At 38.8% G+C, this 23693-nt stretch overlaps 1 protein-coding gene across 2 annotated transcripts in view; it reads right to left on the bottom strand.

Annotated features, from left to right (window-relative positions):
- The window catches only part of CTPS2 (CTP synthase 2), a 74033-nt gene that overhangs the window by 35703 nt on the left and 14637 nt on the right, over positions 1-23693 (bottom strand). For both annotated transcript variants that reach the window (XM_086609203.1, XM_086609213.1), the window contains exons 8-13: positions 21548-21699; positions 21163-21295; positions 17952-18040; positions 17050-17144; positions 16186-16248; positions 15538-15581 (exon numbers count right to left, since the gene is read on the bottom strand). In XM_086609203.1, the coding sequence (XP_086465329.1) occupies positions 15538-15581; positions 16186-16248; positions 17050-17144; positions 17952-18040; positions 21163-21295; positions 21548-21699 (576 nt within the window). The remainder of the gene's footprint in view (positions 1-15537; positions 15582-16185; positions 16249-17049; positions 17145-17951; positions 18041-21162; positions 21296-21547; positions 21700-23693) is intronic.

Below are 23693 nucleotides of genomic sequence, written 5' to 3'. Positions count from 1 at the left end.
CTTACTAGTATTTTCACACTTTGGGATTTAGGCATTTCAGTGACAAGTAATTCCTACATTATGTGCCCAGGTTTACTAGGTGTACCTCTAGATCTCTTTTGAAGAGTCCATCAGGTTTGCATTGTTGAGAGCAACAACAGTGCTTTGAAAACAAACTACAGAACTCAATTCTCTCTCTCCTCATTGATTTTGTTTCCAGGATGAAGAAGGGTTCTTAGATACAGCTGAGACATCTAGAGAGTCCAGGCATCTCCAAGGTCAGAGGACAGCTGAGGAAAGACTTAATCTCACCAGGGAAATAACGAACTTGCTAGTGCCCCTTGTACAGCATTACCTTACTTATACTTACTTTGCCCTACATGAAACTCGGTAAAATGTCACTCCTCCATAAATCAATATGCGCCTTGCTGGAATGGAGATTTATGCATTTTTGAACACTATTAAGAATTAAAAAAAACAAATCCGAGTTCAGGAAGAAAGAAAAGTTTTAGAATTTCATCAATTTTTAGGATTTTTAGCAACTGTAAATTTCAGCTGTGGCAGTAACGATCTTATTGCACTGCTGCATAAGTCAAGGTTCAGAAAGTGGAAGGATGAAACCTCTTCCTGAAACACATCCTCCTTCAAAACTGTCTCATGTAAGATACAATATCTACATCACAGGGACTGTCAGCGATATAAGTTTGTCTGCCAGACGTGTCCGTATGACAGCAAAAGCCGACACACATAGCTGCAATGAACAACACATCAACAATTTAAAGCTGACTACAAACAATGCATCATACTAAATCATTCATCCCCGTAGCAGCCGCACCCAGTCCTGTTTAGGGAGATACCTTCAATGTCTCATTAGGTATATGTCATAGTATAACAAGGAAGGGCCTGGAAGAAACTCTTGTCAGAGTAACCCATATAGTTCAAGTTTAATTTGTGCAATGAGACACATTTAATTGTCACCATTGGAAGTTTTACAAACAATGGCAATTTTAACATAAGGAATGCATCACCTGTGACACACAAAGGATTTTACAACCCATCCTCAACTTCCATCTAACAGTTCCATACTTCAAAGCAATGCCAGGTTCTCTACAATGACTGTAGTGCAATTTGCTGAACTTCTCACCCATATTTGGTCTTTTTCAGAAAACTTGTTAAGTGGATGTTCCTTCTCTCTTAACCTGTCCTTTGTTTCCTGCTAGCCTGACAGTAAGAACTCATGGCACTGGCAACGTTGAAAAGTTCTATCACAACTCCTCTATTTGCACTAGAGAGTTAGTTCCCACATCTGCCACATACACCTTGAAAAAGGTCCCATGTAGTAGACTAACTACCAGTATCTCAACTTTAAAGCCTTTTTCTTTTTGAAGACAGTGCAAGAACGTCTGAAGATGACTGCAGTTGCAGGACTCACCAAAGCCCTTAGAGCCAAAATGAACATACATGGTGGCAGCAGCAGATATCCGCATCTCCATGGCTTTCCTTTTATTATTTGCAAATTATCTGCAGTAGAGCTCTTTCAAAAAATGTATTCCTATTGATCTATTATTGTACATATCTCATATTTAACTTCAGATGCAGCATGGGGATTGGTATTTTACAACTGGTATAGACACATGTACATTCTTTATACTAGCACTGGTTCTATACAGATACTGTTCTGCTGCTTTACTCAATAAGAAATCAAGTTTATTTGACACCTGTGCAAGATTTCTTTGCAAATCAGATAAGGAATAGTATGTTCCACAGAGTCCCTAATCCAGCCTAACTTACTTAAATTGCCCCATCATTTTTCTCCACTTCTGCTCCAGAAAGTAATCAAAGCTAACGAAGGGATTTGGTCTAGTGACTGATGTCTGGAAGCCAGAGATAAAGCACAAGCAGTATACAAGCAGAAGTAAGTGAATATCAAGTATAAAACCACCTCCTGCTCTTCCTTTCCAAATGCACAACATTCACAAATATACGTTCTCAATTATAGCCAACTCCACCTTGACAGCAGACGTTTCTATACTGTGGTCAGGCTCTAACGTAAGCCTCACAGAGATTCCTCAACTAGCTTTAAAATAGTTGGGCTCACATACCAGTAATAGTCGTGCTGCTACAGTAAAATACACCAGAGAAGGTGGAAAAATACTGGAGGGTTAGGGCGTTAACCCATCAGCAGAGGATTAAACAGGATGACTGAGATAGTTGCTGCCCTCAAGTGACGGCCCCACCCCTGTGGAAGATGCCTCGTCCCTTCCAACAGTGTCAGTAAACGGCATAGAAATCCACTTGTAGACCAATCCAATTTATAGTCCAGCACATTGAGGTAAACAAGGAGCACAAATCCACATACCACTCAGCCATCAATGGTGGCAGAAGGATGTGACAAAGGTGAAAGAGATAGCACCTGAGATACCGTCCCACTTAAATCATCTTTAAACGTGCACAAAGGCCTGGTGACCACGATGCCATAAGCTTCACCACTCCTACCATTAGCAGTGGTGCCCAAACTTCAGTCATCCCTGCAAGTTGTATTCTCTTACTCTCCAATGTGATTGGAATTGCTTGCTCCAAATATGCCAGCAAACCAGTTTACTAGGGCAATACACAGCAAAATCCAGTTTTGAATGAATATTAAATCTGCAGACACCATCACTGAAAGAAAATGACACACAATCGTCACAGGGATATGTGTGTGATGTGCATCCCTAACCAGACTTACAGCACATCATCAGCTTAGTTCTTTTTTTGCTAATGGCTTTGTATCTAAGATACAATAAAAATGTCAATTCCAAAAGGATATGGTGCTTACTAACATGATTTCTCTAGCCCAGGGCAAACTCAATTGAATTATGCCATAAAGTACAGGAATGATATATATTCATACATCCAAGAAAGAGCAGCAAAGCACTGTAACCAAATCTGAACTCCTGCTTCTACACTGGGAGTCAGCTTGTACAGACATCAAAGCTTGATACCAAGTCCTGTTCTTCAGTATAGATAAACGCTGCTAACTGCAAGTCACACATTATCTAATAGTGGCAACAGTAAGGTATTATCTTTCCCTACTTTTGTTTCAATTCTTCGTCAGTGACCAGCATTCCTTACCCCCAGATATCATTCTGCCATTGCTGGGTTGTGCTAGAGAAACTGTACGTATTTCAGAAGAGCATTTATGTCCTACAAAGGGGTCTCCTGCCAAAGACTGCGTACTGGGGCCTGTCAAACTGAGCTCTGTCACAGATTCTGATACAGAGTTCAGAGATGACACACAAATTATTGGAGGAGGGCATTGCAGTCTGAATGAAAGAGAAGACGACAAAGAGTGGGGAAATCAAACTACAAATCTCAACTCTGCCACTATCTTGTTCAGATAACCTCTTACAGTTTACAGTGCTTTGTGAATAAAGCTGACCTGAGGAGACTGGATTCATCCCCAGATTTGGCATGCAACTCTTGCGTAACACTTGAGCAGGTCACCTAAATTTCTAGACATTGGTATCTCACTTCCATGGGAAGATGTTTCAGTAAAACTGGTTATGCTATTCTGCAATTAGGTGGTGTTCTTTAATGAACCCTTAACAAATTAACAAGATGAATGTGCTGAATTCCTTGAGTTGTGATACCTCGAAATACAATCCTTCTATACTACTAAGCCTCTTACTACTACATCTTCAAGACAGGGGTACAAGTAAAGACAAGTCATTTGAATACTTAAAAAAAAGTTTTACAAATACTGTAGTGCCAACAATATACATCAGGCACACCAGCTTCCTGACACTGCTTCCAAAAGCGATAAAGCAGTAAGTGTGGTAAGGCTACCACAGGCAGGAGCTGCAGGCAAGTAGACTTAGCAGGGAGCAGCAGACTTAGCAGATCACCTGGTCATGCACTACTAATAAAATTTCCTCATCTACCAATGGTGGAAAACAAGATGGAAGGAGAAAGACGTTTGGTTTTCATTTTGTTTGCAGAAAGAAGAGGAAGAGAAAAGGATTTAAGAGTACCTTATTGTCATGAACAACCATAGAGTTCATGCCTTAGTTTCGTGTATGGGACCTGCCCTAAACCCATACAATGCACTCTAGATCAGGACTCCTAGACTTGCTTGCACTGCTACCACCATCTACTGTAGCAGCAGTAGAGGTTCTGCTAGTGATGACAGCAGCAGCTCTTGACTTTCTGTTGAGCCAAAAAGCAAACACAGAAGAAAGTGCGTTTCCAGCTTCATCTCTCATTTGGATTGGACAAAGATTGGGGGATGCCTGACCTGAGTTCTTTGACCCTCAAGCTAATGCCAGGGTTTTGCACTGAATTTGAAATCGGGGTATTTGTCCTCCCCACAACAAGCTTCAAATAAAGTGTCAAGAAACTCCACAAAGTCTTCCACTATTAAAGACCTGTAGCCTGCCACTTCCATGTACAATGACATACAGGTCTTCCTCATCAACCAAGTGGTTCAGGCATTATTTAAATTTGCAACACTAAGAAAGCCCAGAGCGGTGAACAACCTGTATGGCTTTGGACATGGTATCTCAGGATGGGAACCAGCTGGAGAAGAATCAAGAAAAGATGAGTAGATCCAAGAAGCAGAACCCCCAAAGACTAAACTAGCAAGGACTTCTGAACCAAAAAAGGAGGATAGAGGATTTCTCCGATATGTTAAAGGCCCTTTTAAGAAAGAAGACGATAGGTCCATTCTCCCTATCTGTGGAGACAGGAGAAGCAAATGGCTTCAGGACAGCAAGGCATATGGACATTAGTAATACTGTCTAATAGTAAGATAAGAAACCACAAGGAATGGACCAGGTAAGGAGGTTGTCGAGTCACCATTATTTAAGGCACTTAAGACTATGTTAAGCAGACATCCGACATAAATACTGATGATCCCACTCCAGGGCAAAAGAAGAATGAATTATATGATCTCTGGAAGACTCTTCTAATACTTTTCTCTGTAACACTTTGGAAAGTGAGTATAAGCACATACAAGCAGGCTACTAATGCAAGGTGTATATCTACATCATTCATGTAGCAAAGCTTGCCTAGTCTTCTCAGGAAGCCTCCTACTTATCTGCCATGGAACCCTAGACCCATACACCTGCAGTTCCAAAAACATCCCTTCCAATCCATCCATTTCCTACACACCCACAAAGCTCTTGGCTCAAGAGTTATAAGTGATGTGACGATGACTGATTCTCAAGAAGTGGTGATGCACAGTGTAAAAGAGCTAGTAAGTGAGCTTGGAGTTAATCACCAAAAAATGACAACAGCAGACATCAGGCAGATTAGAAACCACTTGTAGAAACCACAGCCAGAGCCAGCAACTCAGCACTTACAAAACCAGCAGAGTTGGGTCATGAAGCATCAACCACAGACTGAATATCACTCAAAAATGCCCCATAGACCATCAATGGAACATGATTTCAGAACCTGCAGAACAAGATACTCAGTTATGAACCCGTTCCCAAGAAGGAACCGTTTTTCAGAACCTTAGATTCACCTTTCCCATTTAGAATGTATTGGTTGTCTTCCATTCACGTCATGGCGTATTTTGACTGTTAATAGCAGCAACCAAAATTTTACCCCAGAGGAAATTCATCACTCTCCTGTGCTAAGAAATAGCACAAAATTTGGAGAAGTGGCTTTGGCATTGGTGATTATCAACTCACGCAAAGAGCAAGTAGCTTCTTCATATTTTATTTATTTATCTGGACCTTCTAAAATAAATTTATATTTACCATTTTCCAAAAGTCCATTACAAGAACAAACGCTATACATATTCCCATAGGAGCCTTTTTCAGGCTTCTTTGGGTATGGTACATCTTGAAGTGTAAAATACACAAATTTGAGAAAACTTCTCCAGGATGGCCTATAAAGACCAAGTAAAATCACATCAAGTGCAGTAGTGGATGCTGATGTTGACCCATTTCAGAGATAAAAAAAAATATTACTCATTTCTACTGCTAAAGTATCCTATTCCTTTGACTATTAAAAACACAATAAAACTAGTGCACTGACTCAATGACGAATGCTAGTTTCATAATTAGGGTGGAGCATGCAAACAACTATAAAGGTTGTCCCAGTCTGAGACTCTCACTTCTGCTGGATACATTTGAAAGTTCTGGATTTTGAGCAAGGTAAGCATAACCTAAACATACTAAGTGTTTCAAATCTTTGAACCTGAGATTTTTTTTTTTTCTTGGGAGACTTGATCCAGTTTTACAGAAAAAAAAAAAACACCTCTTTTCATCTAGGTTAAGTATTAATCATTTCACATGGTTAATAAACCAATGAACAAGGTGTCAGATGTATTTCAAATTCTGATGCACAGAATTGTTACTGTCTGCTTTGTTTGCAGTTATTCTTCAAGAAAACATCTGAGAAATATGGAACATTTACTCAATGATAATCTTCTGAAGTATTTTACCCAGTATGCTTTAATGGAGGGTAGCACCAGCGCACTGTCCATTGGTGGGCTGAAAAACTTACTTCAGAATCAATTTGCACAATACTTGAAGGTAAGTTTCACTCTTATTATATTTAATGTGCGTCCTATGAAGCGGATAGGAAAAAGGATACAGGTAATGATGTTGCAAGGCAGATCATTGTGACCAAATGGTTTCACTAACTCTATAAATAAACCCTAAATAAGGGTTGGCTTATAAACTTCAGATTAATGAACAGTAGCTCCAAACAGATATCTGAGTAAAGAGTTTATAACAAAGCCCTATGAAATAAAACGGAAAAATCTAAGAAATTGTTTTGTTTAGGGTTTATTATGTAAGCCAAATTTCACCTAGAGTATTGCATCTGTCTTATAAAATATTTTCTGTTTCAATCTAAATATTAAGTCTTCAATCTAGAAAATACATAGAAAAATCTATAAACCAAGTTAAGTCAGTAGGACAATTTTAAAATTAAGATATATAATTATCTTACAAAGCCAATTTGTATCTAGATTAAGTTCCCACCATCACAAAATAAAATAAGGTTTGCCATTCCAGAAAGATGCCAAGTAAAGAAAAGAGATGCCACCAAGCTAGAGAGATTAATACCCGTTTCCTGTAGCTGGAAAAAAATCTAGGTTTTGATTTCATATATAAACTCTGCCAGACCTTTCCTGAACTGCATTAGGACTCAATTTAGATTCCTCTGCTAGTCAAATTTTTAAATGCTGTGTTTTGGATAGCTAACAAAAGCAATTTTTGCTAAAGGTCTGAAAGAAGTTGCACTTAAATAGAAAAATCCAGTATTTTGAGAACTACAGTAATTCAATTTAGTCACTCCATTTGAGGAAGTGGCTAATTTAAAAACAAACAAACAAACAACTAATAAAACACAAAGGTTTTTTCCCTTCAAAAACATGTCGGAAATTAATTGCCAAAAAAATTAATAGGAAATGTGATTGCAAATTCAGACACATAATGCTTTTTAATATTAGCTGTAGACAATTTAGCACCATACCCATTTTCCCAGACATGTGGAAATGGAAGTGTTCAGGAAAAGCAATACTGATGTTTCCTGTCTGGATATCAGACGTTTTCAAGCATCTGCTCTGTTTGCAGAAATATATGGCACCATAAAAAAACAATATAAAAGCAGGACAGAACATTACAAAATACGCATAAAGTATGAAGAAAGAAAACATTTTAAAAATTAAAATTATAAATCAAAACTGTTTCATATTATTTAACTAGCCTGATCAGGGATTTTATTAGAATATTCACTGAGTCAGGATGTTACATGCGCTCTTACCAGACACAATAAATGAAAGGAGCTAATAATTAAACTGGATTTAATACATCAGCAATAATTTTTCAACAGTGAATATAGCATTCATAGTAAAGAAGAGAAAAAAGAAGGGAAACAGATTCACTGGTCCTGGTCCAAAGCCTACTGAAAGTAGCAAAACGTTTTCAAATAGCGTATGCAGGGTCCAAATCAGTAGCTAATAAAGAAGTAGGTGGTATGCATATCAATTTTTATTGGTCACTATGTACATGCTGCAGCTGTTCCACCTGCTCCGTTTCCTAAATTCCAAATTTACCCACGAGACTGAAGTAACCTGTCTGAATAATACTTGGTACTTCTCACATGGTTATCGTATCTTTGCTAACATTTTTGGCAGGCAATTGCAGGTATTGAATTTCTAGTTTAACCAGTAAAACTGGTCAATACAACACTACCAGTAACACCTTCAAGTAACACTGACTGTTGTTAACTTCATTGCTTCTTGGCAATATTCCTCATAGGAAAATAGTCATGGCAATTTATTTATTTCATTCTCTTATTTTTCTTTTTTTTTTTTTAATTATTTTCCTATAAAAACAGGATTCATTCTCACTTGATAATCTAATTAAATCGTTGGACAAAAATAATGATGGAAGTGTCAGCTTTGATGAGTTTGTGATGCTTGTAAAAAAGATTACAGGACAGTAAGACATCTGCAAGAATGAATATCACTGCTTTGAAGGAGAAGAGCTTGGTGTCCGTGTACATTATACGTACGCCTAAACTCATAGATTTGTTACGAGTTTAAAATGTACAAAATAAAGATTTGACATATAACAGAGTATGTCTTGTATTGTGTTTCCTTCACATTCACTAGCCACACTTTCCAGGTAAGCTGCCTCACAATTAGTTCAGAACTACCTGGTTCTATTTCACACTACATTTAAGAAAGTGTTGTTTAACAAACTCTGCTTTACCTGAGCTATTATTTGGACCTCTAGAGCAATTCAAATCAAATGGGTTCAAAAAAACACAAAATGAAAGATGTATCATTCTATTTGAGGAGCGTCCCCTAGTGTATACTATCCAGTAATCCTCCCAGTTTAGTTTCATCAGTCACGTAAGACAACACTTCCATACAGTAAATAGTTCAAATTTTTAAAACATAAATTACTTATTTTCAATAACAATGTAACAATGCTAAGTATGATGACTGTAACATTACAAGTTCATTTTAAATTATATTTACATAAGGACATACTTGTTTTGTTACAACTCTTGTAAACAGGAATACATAAGCATATATAGGAACTGAGTGATTGCTGTTGCAATGAAATATTCGTTACATTTATTTGGTGCAGTTTCAACCTTTTCATTGCACGATTTCCTGTGACATGTGTTTTTACACATGTAATTCATGGGCATTATTATTTACTTTAAGAGGAAATTAAAGAAAAAGAAGAGAAATGAAAAGAATGGAAATTTTGAAGACACGTAATTCAGTGGATCAGGCACTCATCCTACTAGAGGACTTGGAATTTTGGACTGAATTTTAACACCAACATCATCCATTATCCTGATAAATCAGTTAGATCTCAGAGTTACTTAAGAACTTAAAGATGTTACTTAACAACTATGATGACTTAAAGACTCAACTTAAATTCAAAAGTTATCAAGTGCATTTATACTATAGTGGTCCCTATTCCTGAATTTCCCTTCCATGAAATAAGGAACGAAGTACTCCACATCAGTGATGCACAAATAGAAGCCTCAAAAATTATGATATTTAAACATGATATGAATGTTCTAACAGACTCCTGGGCCATTCTTTTACACGAACCTCTCAGTTAAAATGTGTTATGTTTCTTGGAAGAAAAGAAAATCATAATATTTATTACTTTTTTTCTGTTTTGTGAAAAAAAATTATTCCAAATTAACAACTATTCCTGCTCTTCAAGTACAGATGAACCACCGCCCACTGTACTTGAAGAGCAGGTTCGAGAACATCTGAGGAACTTGAAGGTGCACAAGTCCATGGGACCTGATGAGATCTATCCGCGGGTCCTGAAGGAACTGGCGGATGAAGTTGCCAAGCCACTGGCCATTGTATTTGAGAAGTCGTGGCAGTCTGGCGAGGTCCCCGATGACTGGAAGAGAGGGAACATAACCCCCATTTTTAAAAAGGGGAACAAGGAGGACCCGGGCAACTACAGGCCAGTCAGCCTCACCTCTGTGCCTGGCAAGGTCATGGAGCAGATTCTCCTAGGAACCATGCTAAGGCACATGGAGAGCAAGGAGGTGGTGGGTGACAGCCAACATGGCTTCACCAAAGGCAGATCGTGCCTGACCAACTTGGTGGCCTTTTATGATGAGGTGACAGCATCGGTGGACAAGGGTCGACCAACAGATGTCATCTACCTGGACTTGTGCAAAGCTTTTGACACTGTCCCGCACGACATTCTTCTCTCTAAACTAGAGAGGCATGTGTTTGATGGATGGACCACTCGGTGGATAAGGAATTGGCTCAATGGCCGCACTCAGAGAGTAGTGGTCAACGGCTCGATGTCCAAGTGGAGACCGGTCACGAGTGGCGTCCCTCAGGGGTCCGTGTTGGGCCCGGCCCTCTTCAACATCTTTGTCGGTGACGTGGACAGTGGCATGGAGTGCACCCTCAGCAAGTTCGCCGATGACACCAAGCTGTGTGGTGCCGTCGACACGCTGGAAGGGAGGGATGCCATCCAGAGGGACCTTGACAGGCTGGAGAGGTGGGCCCATACCAACCTCATGAAGTTTAACAAGGCCAAGTGCAAGGTCCTACATCTGGGTCGTGGCAATCCCAGGCACAAATACAGACTGGGCAGAGAATGGATCGAGAGCAGCCCTGAGAAGAAGGACTTGGGAGTACTGGTGGACGAAAAGCTCAATATGAGCCGGCAATGTGCTCTTGCGGCCCAGAAGGCCAACCGCGTCCTGGGCTGCATCAAGAGGAGCGTGGCCAGCAGGTCAAGTGAGGTGATTCTTCCCCTCTACTCTGCCCTCGTGAGACCTCACTTGGAGTATTGCGTCCAGTTCTGGAGTCCCCAACATAAGAAGGACATGGACCAGTTGGAGGGGTCCAGAGGAGGGCCACGAAGATGATAAGAGGGCTGGAGCACCTTTCCTATGAGGACAGGCTGAAAGAGTTGGGGCTGTTCAGCCTGGAGAAGAGGAGGCTCCGGGGTGACCTCATAGCGGTCTTCCAGTACCTCAAGGGGGCCTACAAGAAAGATGGGGAGAGGCTGTTCAGGAGGGCCAGTTGTGATAGGACAAGGGGTAATGGTTTTAAAATAGAGGGAGGTAGATTCAGGTTGGATATTAGGAAAAAATTTTTTACCATGAGAGTTGTAGAACACTGGAACAGGTTGCCCAGAGAGGTGGTGGATGCTCCATCCCTGGAGACGTTCAAGGCCAGGTTGGACGAGGCCCTGAGCAACCTGATCTAGTTGGAGATATCCCTGTTCCTTGCAGGGGGGTTGGACTAGATGACCTCTGAAGGTCCCTTCCAGCCCTAACGATTCTATGATTCTATGATTCTAACAATACACTTTGATTTCAAAGCTAAATATACCACACACATATTCGCTTACTAAGCTACGTTAGCTACTTTACACGCATAAGTAAAATCACGGAATTTTAAGAGGTACTTTTGCATGAGTGGAAGATACTTTCTTTTTCATCTCTTCAACAACTTTAGAAATTTTTTAATTCAATCAGGGTACTGACCTCCTGAATAGGAAGAGCGGGCATCAAGAAATATAACATGTTTTAACAGTGTCACCTACTGGCAAAATCTATTTCTGCACAATTTCTTGAGTTTGTAGCAAATGCACTTATTTTACCCAGTGCAATATCCAAAGTTTCATGATTCTACAGAAGATGCAATAGGACATGAAAAACAATGGTCACAATTAAAATTAGATATTTTTAATTAAAAAAAAAAGTACATTAGAATTATTTCTGGAGTCTTTTTTTTCTAGAACAGCATTAGATGCAGTTAAAACCTAACAAAGAACATAATTAAAAGGCTCATCCAAAAAAATAAATCTAAGTTTAATAGTAGAGAAAGACAAGGGAAATGGAACAAAACAAATAACTCTTTTGCCGTCCAGTGAATCCTGTTCATTAGCAGTTCTCAGACCGTATAGTCCCTTTAAAGGCGTTAATTCTATAATTATCATTCGCAGCAGAAAACTCAAACTAAGCACTACTCTCAAGCAAATGCATTACTTTCCTGAATACTTATCTTCCTGCAAAGAACAGTAACAATTTACCTATCATTATCCGAAAGGCTAGAAAACAAAGCAGAAAGCTTAAGAATACATAATGGGAACATGACCCACAAAAAATCAACCAAGATGAGATCAAGAATTTGAGGGGCCGTGATCAGTGCTCATGTAGCTCCCTCATTTTCCCCACTGAAACCAGATGTGTGTTAAAGAGGAACTGAAGTCTAAACCTTAAGGTGGTATTTGATAGCGTAAATGGCACAGTCTGGTTTGGGCAACCTGGTGTAATGGAGGGTGTCCCTGCCCATGGCAGGGGGGCTGGAACTAGATAATCTTTAAGGTCCCTTCCAACCCTAACCATTCTATGATTCTATGAATACAGGCAACTGGCATATCAGAGGTCTTTTTTTTTTCTTCAGAGTATACATTTTTAATTTAAGACTAAATGAAAATATCTAATAGCAATTTCAAATCTCTCAAACACAGCTCATAAATCACAGCTTATTAATATTTTTTAATTCTAGGTCTCATTTCCTTTAAGTTTTCATCACACAGATTTTCAGCTTTAGGAATTCTTTTTTTTCCTCTACAGTATTTTAAAAGCACAATTTTGGCTGGTTTACATCACTACATCATTAACTTCCATTTTTTCCATGCATAGACTACTACTTTCTCCAAGGTATTTGAAATTTTAACTCTACAATACTTGCAGTCATTTACATGTCAATATGATTGCTACCAACATTCCCCAAAAGAAGCAATACAAGATTATACAGGGTTTCCCTCCTACGTAAAGTTACTCATGGATGCTTTTGCAGAAACCAGGTTGAGCAACATTACTGTAATGACAGTAGAAACAGATGAACAGCTAAAATGAAACGGATATTCAGCATTGCAGACAACTCTGTATTTGTACATTCAGTTGTGCATTCATCATTGGTCAAAACAGAACAAGTCACAACTGCCTCACCACATTAAAAAAAAGCCTTTTACGATGCTCAAAACTTTTTATTAATGCAGACAATGCTCTTCTATAGTACAACAACTTGTGTTACTTTAACTGAGAGTTGCCAGTAATATCATTTCTTATTATTTCAGCCACCCATTTTCCTTTGGAAGCCTAAGTCTGAGTTACATGATCACTTAACAATCTCAGGTTTTATTTCTAATAAAAAGAGATTCAAATTTCCATAGATGCAGACAAAAGGGAAGCAAAACAGACCAAGATATTTTATGTGTATTTTAGAAGAAACTATCAACTTTGGTGAGTACAGTTCTGAATATTTCAATGTTTAGCAAATTAAGAAAGGATATAAGTAGCTGCATATTTTATGGTTGCCCCTGGGTCCCCCTGCCAAACTATGTATTGGAACTTTTGTCTTTTTTCCTTTTTATTAAAAATAAAAGGAAATAGAACTACTGCCTCACCAGTGCCTTTCTTTTCCCTCTTCAGTTTCCAAAGGAGCAGGAAGCAAAAGAAAAGTACTCTGCTTTGGTCCTAACTTAGCACAGCTGAACCATCCAGTGGCATCGCAAGATATCATTGGTGCTGATAGGGTGTTTCCAATTAACTTTCTTGGATAATGAAACATCTGCATCAGTTCAGTAGTTCACAAGCTTCACTAATCTGCTTCTCTTCCAATCATTTTTATTGATTTGTTATTATACAGAATATGGAAACAGTTTTTAGCACAAGATGAACTCTACTAAAACAGATTATTTAGCAGTTACAATTATTGACAGTGCAAATTTCCCTCGCAGAATGATTTATATCTGTTTCTCACCCAGAACCAAGACGTCAAAGATCAGATTAAGATGCTGAAATATGACTGGTAATAACCAATTTCAGAACCTTACTGTAGCTCAGAACAAAAGAACATCCATTATACATACTGCAAGCATACTGCTTCAATTGTAAACACTGTATTAATCTTTTACGACACACACATTATTTTCTTAATTTTATGTCCACATAATTTTCTCTTTGAAATATATACCTTAGTTGCCCTTGAATGCAAACCGCAAATCACTCCGTTAATTACTTGTGGAATAAAATTTTGCCCTAGATATATTGTACAAATACACACTACAATTTCTGTAATAGAAGAAACTGCTGGTAGGGCTGCAGCAGACAAACATCCGTGTTCCTGACTTCAGTTAAGTGTGGAGCTCTGCAATGGAGCCAGCTACTGTGAACAACCCTTAGAATAACGGAGAGAAACCAGCAGTTCCAAAGGGTGATTCAACCCCTCCTGATGATCTCACTGCATCCAGAAAAGGCACCTGAGGTGACTAGTCAAAATGCAGTCATGAGAAATCAAATAAAACTGGCATTAAAAAGCCCTAGAAACAAAGATGCCCCAGAATCGTTCTTCCATACTACCCCTCTTGCTTCCCCAAAAATTTACAGTAAGCTTTCAACATCTTCCACTTTTTACAACATATTGCTATTATGTAATTGATCCCTCCAGTAAAACAATATGTCTTCCCATACATTCAAGAAGGGTAAAGAAAAAGACCTCTTGTGATGGCAAGCCCACAAATTTGATGCCAAATGCAAAGTTTACCTTTGTTCACCTGAGGACATTTCCAAATGCCACCAAGTTTCAGCAGCAATTCTCACACTGAAACTCTCACGGTCTCTAATGTACCTTTGAAAGCTCAGACTATATTATCTTTCATACGCATGTATAACAACCTTGACAAACAGGTCAAATTCTTCAAAAACCTCCTATTTGCATGTTTCAGACTAAGCAGATGTGGAAAAAATATAGTTTACTTACAAATTTCAACAAAATTCTTTTGAAGGAAACTGATACAGAAAGAGTAGGTTACTATGAGCAACACGAATTATCACTAGAACAGATGTTTACATCTAACAACAAGATACTACTTTATTTCTCACATGTACTTATATTCTTTTTCATTTTCTCAAAAATTATCAATAAGAGAGAGTCGTTAAGTTTTAACTGTTATGACAATGTGATACCATACTTTCCTGAACTAGAAGATATCTGGAAGAACTCCACTCTAAAATTATGCCATTGGCATGTGATACAGAGAGTTCTGTCATACCTACAGCATTGAAATTTTTTTCAAGAGGACTGAGAGATGCATGAGGGAGGAGGGGTGTAGTGGTTATTTATACTATTTATATAAAGGAAAGACACAAATTTTTCAATAGCTTTCCATATAGTCCTTATCTTTTTATATAAATTTGTATTCTGATAATAACTTTGTGCTAGACTTTCCAGCTTGCCTTTATAGCTTACTCTCCAGCAAAGCCAACCTAATCGTTATTGTCCGCTCCCAGCATGTGTCTACAGCCAAGGAAACTATTGGAAAAATTACAAAAATAAAGCTAAGGCAAATCAGAGAAGCGAGGAGGTGAAGGCAAGGGATAATACAGAATAGGGACAGTGGACACTTCTTCATGTCCTACCATGTCAAAATATAGATAGATCTTAAATAAATTACACACAGGTAATTCCCTTTTTAACAAAATATGCATGATCAGAAAACATATGCTGGGAAAAAGAAAAAAATCAGTACTTACAACGGGGTTTTTTGTGTCTGGGTCAAATTCTGTAGAATTTGCATCTGAAACAGAAGTTCAAAACAAACACAGTATATTCAATTGTTGCACATGCACTACAAACTCATCACAACAGTTCTGTGGCATTTTAAGGCTTGTTTGTACTACTACTGCACCACTTTTGAAGCAACCACAGGAAGCATATGACCTCAGTCACACACACTACCTTTCCTATTTCCCAAAACTTTTTCCTCTCAGCTCTTAGTGGTAGAAATTAATTGGTGAGCTAAATCACTTTGTACTACTACTGCAATGGCTATGATTTGGCTACTCCAATTAATGAAAGCAAATGAGAAAACCACTTCTCACTTTTACTCCTCACCACCTGCATAGTCCAGAAAGAGGCTATGGAGGCCAACTGTAAGCACACTTTCTCCTACACTCATTAGATCCAGAAGCAGGTTTCAAGCAATCTGAATAGTAAGAGTTCCTGCTCCCTCATACAGAAGGTTAGCATAGGGTCCTTGCCTGAAAATGATCATGTGGCAACAGCTAAGCACCTAATGATAATAGGATCTATCTAATAGTTCTAATAATAGATATACATTTCACATACAGAATAAATTTTCTTCTAAGCAAATCATATTCACACTGGTATACTGAGCTCACCTTTCCAATTTAAACAGTTTCTTGCAAATTCCACAACTGCCAATTGCATTCCCAGGCAAACTCCTAGAAGACAAAACAAAAACTCCAGAATCTAACAGGACAAAAACTAGGACTGACAAAGTACTTGCTGTTCTGTCTTAAACTTGACTGCTTAGGAATCTTGGTACCCAGACTTACCAAAAAGCCAAAACAAAAATGGCTGCTCAGTACAAAACTCAGTCTTCAAACTTGGCACACTATGAACACGTGACACAATTATGTGCTTTAAGCCTTTTCAAAAATATTTTTTCTCTCCCATTCATTTTACCAATAATTATTGTAAAGACAACCAGAAGCCGAAAGCCTGGGTATATGCAGATTCGAATTTGCTTTGGCAACTAGTTACAGTAGTAACTTGTAAAATTGTAAGAAATGTGGAGTAGGAACCAAAGCTTCAGAGGCGCTTACACAAGCTGCACTTAGCTTGCCAGATGGCATCCTTAGACTTTAATATAATAAAATATACTAGTAAATCAATAAAAAATATTTAATACTGCAAATGTGTCCAATGTTTTCTGCACACTGATTAATATCTATAATGATGCTAATTACAATGAGAAGTAAAGTCTCTCCACATAAAATGCAAACATACCAAATAAAACCTTTGGAGTGGGGATAGTCTTTTTCTTCTTTCCTTATACAGCAGATGTAGTATATGACTATGACCCTCGGCATTATTTACAAGGCAAATATTTGCAACAGCGCACGTACTTCCCTAAGATAGGATCGTTCTCTAGTGCACATTTGTTTTGAGGGTTTTTAATCAAATCAATAGCTTGCTATACACCTCCAAAACACAGTAATTTCTGACTCTAATGATCTTACCAAGAAAAGGTTTTTTCTTTGTTCTTGCCCAGGAGATAGCTTGGAGTTTGCCTTCTGTTCCCCTAATTCCAAACCCTCCTGGGACCAGAATGCCACTGTAATGACAGCCATATATAAAGAGATCAACATGTAGAAACAAGCCAGGAAAGTAAGTCCATATAAATTGAAGACAGACTTTTGAGTTTATAACAAAGCAAGCACAATGCATGAAAGGCATGTTTTGTATGACCATTCAGAATACACAAAGTTTAACTCTAAATGTGGAGAATGTCTCATCTACCCACCCCAATTCTCATCTGACCAACCTCACGCTTCATGGTGAAATTCCCACTGCTTAAATAGGTATTGCTTAAAAAGCCTAACTACATATTCACTACTAGGATCTTAACACCAAAACTTTGCCTACTAAGTAATACTGAAGAAATGAAATGCATTTTGACAACAAACAACATCCCTTTACAAATACAAAGTGAAAGCCCAGAAATGATTCTCAACAGAGATGTCTGCAGTGTCACCAGCATTTACTAAGCTTTTATTTCACTACCTTTCAATATGATGCATGTTGAACAAAGAAAAATCTTTGACAACTGACCTGCACTGTAAAGAAAATATAGCTATCAAAAAAAAAAAAAAAAAACCAAGAAACAAACAAACCGAAAATCAACAACTAAACAACTGCAACTTGTCTGAAGAGATTAAAGCACAGTTTGATGATTCAGGTTGATACTATAATTTGCTACATCTGAAGCTTGTCACCAACCATGTACCTCCACCCCTTTATGTAAGTAACAGAAGCTCGGATGCAATGAGAAATCATTTACTGAAGCATTTTTCATCATATGGAAAAAATATCATGGTCTATATCCCACATAGTGGGATACAGAATACCCGATGCCACTTACTCCGCTTTGCACAGTTTGTGCCACGCCTGGTGATATTTCACTGAGTTCTCTGCTTCTGTAGAACGTTCAAGTTCTGTTGAATCTATGTACTAACAAAGAAAAATATGCAATAAAATAGTCTTTTCCACAGAAAGAGCAGCATACACTATATAACTAACTTTTTAATAGCATTAAGACAAACTATTAGAGTTTCAAGTGAATTTCCCAATAAACCTGTAAAAACTTCACTGAAGATCCACTATTTGCTCTGAAGACCCAGTATTTGTTCTAGTTGCAGTAATCCATGACCCTTGCTTTGCACGTAGCTCCAAGGTTCTGCCTGCCTCAAGTCCTCATTTTGCTACCATGCAGGTAAGCGGACTTGCTAGAACGCTTCATAACTGTGAACTCGGGTTTTCTTCCTATGGAAATCAGGGCATCAATCAAGGGGTGGCACTGACCTTATCCTGACACCCAAACAAGATGTGGCCAGGGTGTTCACTTTCCTGGATACTGGGTGCCACAGTTTACCTAGTCTTATCATAAGACTGAATAAATCTGCGTTGTCTAGCCTGTGAGAAAGGCATTCCTGGGGACTGTCATGAAAGCATCAACTGTAGCGAGGGAGGCTGACTCATTGCCTATGCCCTACTAGAAATATTGCATTAGAATCTATACTGCCATTAATAAGCATGGCTCCTGAGGTACCACTAGAGCAAATAAGTGAGGCAGCTATGTACTGCACTGGGGACATAAAAGATCAGAGTTTGATTCTTGGTTTTGTCAATCTTTTTCTCAGAATAACATATTTAATAGCACCCTGCTGTAGAGTCCATCTCCCATAAAAACCAGATCATCTGAAATGACAGAACTCATTTGTGAGCAGAGAAATTAAACCGACAAGAACGCTGAAAGTTTTCCGGATAGATTTCCTTCTAGCAATCATTTTCTACTTCTTCCACACTCCAGAAGGCATCAAAAATACAACAGAAAAATAACTACTTAAGAATGTTGTTATACTATATTAGTAGAATACTATAGGATCAAGTAAAAGAACACTTTATCATGCTGGGAGGTTAGAAAGAGAAACTAATTACGGTTGAAGTGAATTGTGGTTTCCTTGCTAAACATACTGAGCCAGAATATTTAGCACTCCAAGCAGCATCAATGTTTCATCATTCAGATGTGTGGATGATAGGCTATGAGCTGGATGCCATATACAATATTAAGTCACTCCTTCAGAATACAAGATTATACAGAGAGCCTTTGGACAAAAAACACTAAAAAGGAGGTTAGCACGTGCAGGTAAGTACAGTAGGAGCCCTCGTCTGTTAACATTTCAGCAATCACTGATTCACAAGTTTGTTAATGCAAAAGCCCCACTGAACTTCAGCTGCACACAAAGCTAACCACACATTTGCAGGCTTGGCATCTTTTACTTTTTTGCTAAAAGTAAAGTTATTTTACATATAAAAATCTCCCACTATGCAGTTGCCAGTATAAAACACTATTTAGAGCAACAGAATCACGTAGGTCAGAAAGGGCCTTGGGAGGTCTCTAGCCCAACCTCCTGCTCAAAGCTGGTCAAATTAGAGCAGGTAGCTCAGGGTCATTTCCCAGTCAGGATCTGAAAATCTCCAGGGATTAATTCTGGCTGTTCTCACTTTCTTGTTTTTCATGCACACAGAACAACTTTCTGAAGTATTTGCTCCATAATCTTACCAGGAAATAAGGTGAGGCTGACCACCCACCATTTCCCCAGATCCTCCTTTTTGGTTTTTTTTGGAAGATTCATGTGACATTTGCCTTGTGTTCTCAAGCAAAGAGAAGTTTGTTACCAGGTTTCTGATATGAGAAACTCCTTCTTTAGTGCTCAGTGTTTATGGTTTAGGGGACTTGTCATCTGCTCCCAAAAGATACTGGAAATATCACTGTAAACAGGACTCCCATGTGTTCCTCACTCTGCTTCATTAAAGAAGTACATATGCACCTCCGGTTGTCCTACGTGCTCCATCTTTCTGGGGTAGATGGACTGAGACAACAGAATAGCGGCTATGTCTTTGGCCTGCTGCCTTCAGCAACCTGTTAAGCCATCCTGGATATTAATCGCCTTCCTCATCAAAAAGTGGTGAAGTTCCAGTGAGAAACTTTCTAGAGCTGAGTGGAAACAGCCTGCTTTCCTTGCACAAGCATTATCTAAGCAACCTATGCATAGTTTTTGACACACTGAAACTTTCACTCTAGTATCTTCTTCTTCACTCTAATATCTTCTATTTTTTAGATCACAAAAAAAAAAGCAATGTTCACAAAGGTCACAGGGTTCAGTCATTTTCAGCAGTTACCAAATTGCATGAACTTGCTTCAGAGACAGGCAGAGACCAAAACCTACTGAATGCAGTACAGCCTGCAACTGCCCGCTTTGATCGATTTATCTATCATTTAACGAATCACTTCAAAGCAGCATGTCATTGCGAATTCTTTGCAACCAATTATTACTGTTTTGCTACTGCAACTTGCTAAAATGTCCTCTGTACCCATTAAGTGATAATAATACATACTTCCACACTGCTTCTCTGCCCCAGACTTGCCATCCCTAGCAACAAAACTCAGCAATGGAAACTGACTGTTCCACCAGTGAGCAAACTGGTAACAGTTTTTTCCCATGTAGATCAGCTTTCTATTTTCATTAAATTGAGACAAATTAGATCTCTAAATAAGTCCTTCATTTGAGGAACTATTATCTTGGAGAAACTAAGTTTATGGCTCAGTTCTGGTATCATTAGAATCCTGCTGAAGATAAAATGGACTCTTAGAACATTAACTGAAATGAAAAGCAATAGTTTCTGCCACCAGATTTTAAAAAGAAACCACACTGCTTTTCAATTTACCTATTCTCTCCTGTCTTTAAGCTAATCTCATTATCATGATAAGCAGTCTCATGAGAATAAGTGAAACTTACCTTTGATAGTAAATATAGACTTGTAGGTAAACATAGGCTTTTCACCAGATCCGGTTTTTGGGTAATTGCAGCGTTCCTTTCAGGTAAGTTTAGTTTCAAATAAAATAATTAAATCTGTAAACATTTTTTTTAAAAAGAGATGGTTGGGCAATCTGTATTTATCTACATGATTCATTTTCTGATTTCCACAGGAATTAAAACTGCCTCACATGATGGGAACTAGTAGAGTATATTCAAAGTATTCCTGAAAGCAAAATCCAGAAATATCCTCACCATTAAATCCAGTTTGTGATTAATTGCCAGCGCGGAGTGTTCCAGAGCCTTGAAAACAGATGCATAGCAATCACTTAGTTTTGTGTACTTGCCAACGAGAGCTATGGAACACACCTTCAGCAACCTTTCATACCTGACAAAAACAAGTTTTTTGGTTATTAAGCCCATTTTCACAAAGAAAACATTTCAACAGTATTTTCTTTTTCTTTAACTTCACAAAACACCTTCTAAAATCTCAAAACAGATAATGTTTTTAAACCCAGACCATTCGATGTGTTGATCAGCAGGACGCTACTGACCCCAGTCCAGTTTGGTGACTTCACAGCAGCTAAAAAACTAACTTGAATTAAAACACTTCCACAAAAAGCAGCAGGAGCTAGAATACCTGTCAGCCATTTTCTTCCATTTCATTAGAAGATCACTTGGATGGTCATCAATAGGTAAATTTAACCTCTGTTTAAAATACTTAATGATGCCTTGCTCCTCCAACAGGATCGGTACTCGGTAAGTGGAAGAAACATCATGGATAAATATCACCTAACAAAAAAAAAAAAGCATAACATAAAAGATTACCCTACAAATTTTTCATAGGACACATACATTCTATTTTTCGTGTTCTACATACATTCTAATTTTTAATTACTTTTCTTTTGAAGAAGAAAGGCAGCACAGCTAACATTTAAGGTTCCACTAAATCAAGAAAAGCTACCCAAGAGGTAAAACTGTGTTTCACTTCTTCATCACACTATCTTACAAAAATAGCTTGTCAAGACTATCAATGCATCGGTTTTAATACAAACATCTGGCCCCACAAGCTGTCATGCTTGCTAATGCTTCTTTCTCCCTCTCTCACAAACTTGAAAAATACTAACTGGGAAAGAAAGAACACAAACGGAACTTAACAAAACAGACCAAATTAGGTTGCAATAAAGTCTCCTAAAATAATTTTGTTAGCGAATTAGGTTATGTGATTAATTAGTGAGTATAGACCATTCAAGGACCATTTAGTTAAGAACACATTTATAAACCACATCCAAGCTGCTGGCTGTTAAGTTCATTGCACTTGGCTTACATGAGACCACAGAGTTCAGAATTCTGAGCACAAGCGTTTTCTTCCCTGATACACATGAGAAGTAAAGGATACTCGCTTAGTTACCCTTGAGTTACTTCTGTTCATCACATAAGTATGTACACATGCATGCTGCCCCGTGCCTCTCTATGTGCCCATTTAATAGCAAAAAGAACAGGGTAACCACAGCCCTCCTACAGTAGGAATAAGGCTTATCCAACTGTTATACCAAACTTGGCATCCACCACCCTAAGGGTATAACATTAAGAAAGAATCACTAGCTGCTCTAGGTTGCAGCCGTGCTGACTATGGAGACTATTATAATCCTGAAACAAGTGAAGACGCTGCTTTTGTTCTGGTGATACATACATAGAAGAAAGGAGGGAAGACTCACTTGATAAAAGCAAATTTTTTTAAAAAAAATCCACTTAGAGGAAGTCTGTGGACAAAATAGCACGTGGTCTTCATGGACTAATCATGACAATCCTGGAAACCATTTCCAGGCACACAAAAGACAACAAAATCATCAGGAGTAGTCAGCATGGATTCACCAAGGGGAGGTCACACTTGACCAACTTGATGAACTTCTATGATAAAGTGAATGGCCTGGCAGATGAGAAGAGAGCAGTGGATATTGTCTACCTAGACTTCAGGAAGGCTTTTAACACTGTATCCAGTAAGATCCCCACAGACCACCTGTTCATGTATGGGCAGGATGAGCAGACAGTGAGGAAAACTGGCAGAATAGCCGGGCCCAGAGGGTGATTAGCAGCAAAAAGTCTAGTTGAACTAGTAGAGTACCCCAGGGGTCAGTATTGGGTCCAGTCCTGTTTAACATCTTCATTAATGATCTGGATGATGGGGCAGAGCATACCTTCAGCAAGTTTTCAGGTGACACCAAAGAGGCAGGAGTGATTGATACACCAGAGGGTTGTGCTGCCATCCTGCCAATAGGCAGGAGAAATGGGCCGACAGGAACCTGATGAAGTTCAACAAGGGGAAGTGCAAAGTCCTGCACCTGGGGAGGAATAACCCCAAGCACCAGTACATGCTGGGGGCCACTCAGCTGGAGAGCAGCTTGGCAGAAAGTTGAACATGGGCCAGCTGACATTATCCTGAGCTGCATCAGGAGGAGTGTTGCCAGCAGGCCAAGGAGGGTGACCCTTTCCCTCTACCCAGCACTGGTGAGGCCACACCTGGAGTACTGGGTCCAGTTCTGGGCTCCCCAGTACAAGAGAGACATGGACATACTGGAAAGGTGATTAAGGGACTGGAACATCTCTCCAAAGAGGAGCTGAGAGAACTGGGACTGTTCAGCCTGGAGAAGAGAAGGCCCAAGGGTGGGGGTGGAAAAGTTCATCAATGTATAGAAATGCCTGAGAGAAAGGTGCAAAGAAGATGGAGCCAGGCTCTCTTCAGTGGTGCCCAGTGACAGGACAAGAGGCAATGAGCACAAACTGAA

This window comes from Tauraco erythrolophus, chromosome 1, assembly GCF_009769465.1.
Source record: "Tauraco erythrolophus isolate bTauEry1 chromosome 1, bTauEry1.pri, whole genome shotgun sequence".
Lineage (NCBI taxonomy): Eukaryota > Metazoa > Chordata > Aves > Musophagiformes > Musophagidae > Tauraco > Tauraco erythrolophus.
The sequence above is the reverse complement of the archived record's forward strand: the minus strand, read 5'-3'. Positions and strand labels throughout refer to the sequence as shown.